The 4363-nt window shown below is 42.0% G+C and overlaps 1 protein-coding gene across 1 annotated transcript; it reads left to right on the forward strand.

The window, feature by feature from the left end:
- The first annotated feature begins 1474 nt into the window (after positions 1–1474).
- Positions 1475–2616, forward strand: LOC135097991 (uncharacterized). The gene is made up of 2 exons (XM_064000163.1): positions 1475–1572; positions 2161–2616. The coding sequence occupies exons 1-2, from the start codon at positions 1504–1506 to the stop codon at positions 2614–2616; spliced, it is 525 nt and encodes a 174-aa protein (XP_063856233.1). The 5' UTR covers positions 1475–1503.
- The last annotated feature ends 1747 nt before the right edge of the window (positions 2617–4363 follow it).

Below are 4363 nucleotides of genomic sequence, written 5' to 3' on the forward strand. Positions count from 1 at the left end.
CGTGGATGCGTCCCAGACGCATATTCATGTGATCAAAGAGGTACTGTAAAACTTATATAAATAAAAAGTTGATATTCCCCACCCAATTTTCCCCATTTCGTTTTGCTTCTTAAAAGTTTAAATGAGTAGATCATGTAGCAGAGAGATTGTTCTTTCCTGTAGCATAGTTTGCTTCCACCCAGCCTCCCAAATAGAGCCCCTAGAATTTTTGAAACATAAGTGATCAGACAGAGTGAGAGAGCGACGAGTACGTGGCGCGTCCAGCACGCGGGAGGCAGGTCTCTCACTCCCTTTGCCCCTTCCCCCTTCACTCCTGCCACATTTCCTGTGCACGTCTTTCTGGTGGCATGGGTCCCTGCCTTTGCTCAAGACAGTAGCTGGTGATATATCAAAAAGTATATCTGACAAGAGAGTATTTGTGACTAACTCCAGCTGCTCCTGTGACAGAAGGTTGTTCTGTGTATAGTCTTGTCTTGTTGTGTCCGTGTAAATAGCATTTTTGAAAGGAGCAGGCTCCTTACTTTATTATTTTTTTTTCTTGGCTAAGTGCAGTCTCTGATTATTTTTCTATCATGTATGTTTGTGTGTCGTGTGCTTGTCAAGTGCTAGTAATGTCCGAACTCGCAGCTGTGTTTGTCTATATATATATATATATATATATATATATATATATATATATATATATATATATATATATATATATATATATATATATATATATATATATATATATATATATATATATATATATATGATTAGACTGTATTCAAGATATAGCCCCTTATATAATGCATATCATCTTGTCCATCTGTAGTTTTCTAATCACTGAAAATAAAGTAATAAGGAGCTGGCATCAACGCCAGAACAACTCACAAGCGTAGATGAGCTAAGAATAACACGGCAGACAGAGCATTGCACTAATATTTAACTTTAAAAAATTTTTGTTTGTCTGAACACACTAGAGCCGCAAATGTTGTTTATGGTGATAGGTGTGGTGTGGTATACGAGCACCATGGCAAGAGATTCTTCCTTCGTGTGGCTTCGGCCGGCAACAGAAATGGAGAACTTACTGGACTGTGCTGCAAGGAAAGGGTTTTACACCACGGTTGTGGGGCTAACAGTTCGCTCCATTGTGCCTCTCAGTAACCACCACATCAAGGAAACGCTTCATCATATGTTCAGGTTAGACATTTGCCTCATTTCGGTAAGTACCACCTGGCAACTGTCATCAATAAAAAACTTGAAAAATTACACCAGGCAATTGAACCTGCAACAGAATGTTTAGTTCAGGGTTCGCAACGCAGAGAACTTATGTCTCTAAACATGGGCTTCACTACTTCAGTCTGCGTAAATAAAAAACATATTTTACAATATTAGGTGAAAACAGTCGTATTTATTCATCTCCAAACGCCAAGGCATGCATAATTTTTTTTTTTCACTTTTTTTGAGTGCTTTATAACTATTTAAGAAACTCCTTTACACAGGAAGGTACCGGTCTTAAGGATGTGCTTCCGGAGGCGTGAGGAAACTTTATGGGCGTGTGACATGAACCGGGAGGAACTTGATTTCCAGGTGCAGTGATTCTGACACATCCTTACTTGCACATAGAGATGTATCTTTATTTGTCAGTAGGTAGAGGAGCTATGGACTAAAGCTACGGGCCTGAAAGAAGTGTATAGGTAATAAAATGAGAACACGTAGTTTAGGCACAGCTGCATGCAACAAAAAAATAATAAAAAAGTTTCCAAAATGCTGCTCCCTTAATAGGGTCTGAAGCGGTAGTCAAAATTTGAAGGATAGGTGTCTTGAAACCTTCCTCTTGAAGGAATTCAAGTCATATGAAGGTGGAAATATAGAAACATTAAGAAAGTTCCAGAGTTTACCAGAGAAAAGGATGAATGACTGAGAATACTGGTTAACTCTTGCATTAGAGAGGTGGACAGAATAGGGGTGAGAGAAAAAAAGAAAGTCTTGTGCAGCGAGGCCGTGGCAGGAGGGGAGGCATGCAGTTAGCAAGAGTAGAAGAGCAGTTAGCCTGAAAATAGCGGTAGAAGATAGCTAGAGATGCAACATTGCGCCAATGAGAAAGAGGTTGAAGATAGTCAGTTATGTTATGTTATGCCTTGGCTGCTGATGCCACGCATCATTTCCTTTCCTCAGGTAACAGACACGCAGGAGCTAGTTCAGGCTGTGGAGACGTTAATGCAGTACCACTTTCCTACTACCGAAGGTCCTTTGTGGTGTGCACGTCTCCTTCCTGCCAGTGACCCTGGCTGCAGTTTCCGGCAGGAGTTGTCTGCCACTTTTCCCTACACCCGCACATTACTGCTGGCCAATCACCACGGCATCGCCGATGGTACCTCAAACATGTACATTGTGAACGCATTCCTCAACGTGTTGGACGACATGCTCTCCGATAAGGCCGTCGACGACGCAGTTCAGCTGGGCAGGATTGATGCTGGAGAGGAAACCAACGATATAATTACAACCCGGATGATGGAACTGATGGAGGACGAAGACCAGTACCAGCAGCTACGAGAGAATATGAAAAAGTCAAAACAAGATGAAAAATTAATCCCACGTGCTTATCCGATGGCGAAAGATCCTGCTTTTTAAGAGTCAGATAGTCCTACGTGACCTGGACAAGGAGACCACCCAAACCTTCATCAGCAAGTGCAAAGAAGAGCAAATTACGTTGAACAGTGGACTACTGGCGGTGTTCAACACAAGTCTCGTTGACTTCGTGTTGGAAGGAGGCCTAGAACAAGACTTTTACAGAATCCAAGAGCTTCATGCTGTTAACATGAGACGTTATTGGTCAAGTAACACATCGGGAGCACTGGGTGCTCACAGAATGATGATGAGGAACGTTGTCTCGACGCCTCTTAATTGGAAGGACCACTTTTGGGACTATGCCAGAAGCATCCATAAAAATATCACTAAAAGTCCTCAAGAAAAGTATGCAGTGACGTGTGAATTATTATTGTTGGGTGGAGGAAATGTAGAAGATATTTTTGCAGAACGATCATCACCAGAGTATGACTATGCTACATCCAACATGGGTAACATAGACCATATCATCCTGTCAGAAAGGCATAAGGTAAGGCTCCAGCATCTTTTCGTGGTTACCTCATGCTTTACTGAACCTATGGGACACGTTTCACACCATGCGAGGACGCCTCATATACAGCTTTGTTTACGCCAACGACGTTCTCACTCGGGATAAAGCTCAGAAATTTGTGGATAAGACCTTTGAGAACCTGGTGACAGTGCTGAACATGTAAGCAGAGCAGTACACTGCTGATAGAAAACAAATATGATGATTTACTATCTCAGAAATCATTAGTATAGCTTGACAGTTGTCATACTCAGAAGACAAGCCACAAGGTGATATGACAAAAGTATTTAACTTATTAATGAAATACCATATAAATGACAAAATATTCAGATCAGTATATAAATTAAAAGATAACATAACAGCTTACTACAGCATAGTGTATCCATATTTACAATAATGTAGCCATGTTTGGTGATCCACCATGAAAACATTTATAGTTATTACTCTTACTAAAAAAAAAAAAAAATGTTAGTTATATCTGAAGTACCCCTTAAGAAGGACACATGCGCTATTTGTCCAACACACTATACTGTTAATTCAATTTCATATCAACTAAAATTGGTCAGTTGGTATCTGCATCTCTTATTACTTTAGATAAAATTTCAATTTTTCAAAGATTTCTTTCTTGACATTTAAGATCTCAAGAATACTTACATCCACCTTGGCTGCCTTCAGAAGTTCAGAAAACGTTGGACACATGTTCATCTTGTATTTTCTGCTTGAAGAAATTAAATCCAGGGAGGGAAGAATGATTGTCCTTCCTCCACGTTAAGGGCGGAGTGTCTCGCCCAAGGTTTCTCTTCCTCCTCTCGAATCCTCGAGGAGAAAGGACTCAGGCTGCTGACTCGTCATGATACAGGATCACCGCGTCGAAGCAACGCCTCGAGTGTCCTCGTCACCACCTCCTCCCTCTTTGGTAGGGGGAACTCTGCAGGAGCTGAGGCAATCGTGAGGCCAACAGACACCAGGCGGCAGACAGCTCTCACCACCTGCCACGACACCTTCGTTCAGCTGTTCTTCTCTACCGCTCCGGAAGGCTTTGGTAAAGATTGTGGCTGATCTCACCTGCCCTCAGTACCTGGCACTCATCTGCCGTTGGCCCCAACTCGTTCCTGGTTCAACCCATGCCGGCCGAGACGAGATTCCTACGGCTGGAGGGACGCCGGCCTCCAAGGACTCCCCCAGGACTCTTGGTGATATTGCCTGATATCTCTGTTATTGTTGGGTTGTGTTTTTGTTTTTTGT

The sequence above is a fragment of the Scylla paramamosain genome, unplaced genomic scaffold (genome assembly GCF_035594125.1).
Source record: "Scylla paramamosain isolate STU-SP2022 unplaced genomic scaffold, ASM3559412v1 Contig39, whole genome shotgun sequence".
NCBI lineage: Eukaryota > Metazoa > Arthropoda > Malacostraca > Decapoda > Portunidae > Scylla > Scylla paramamosain.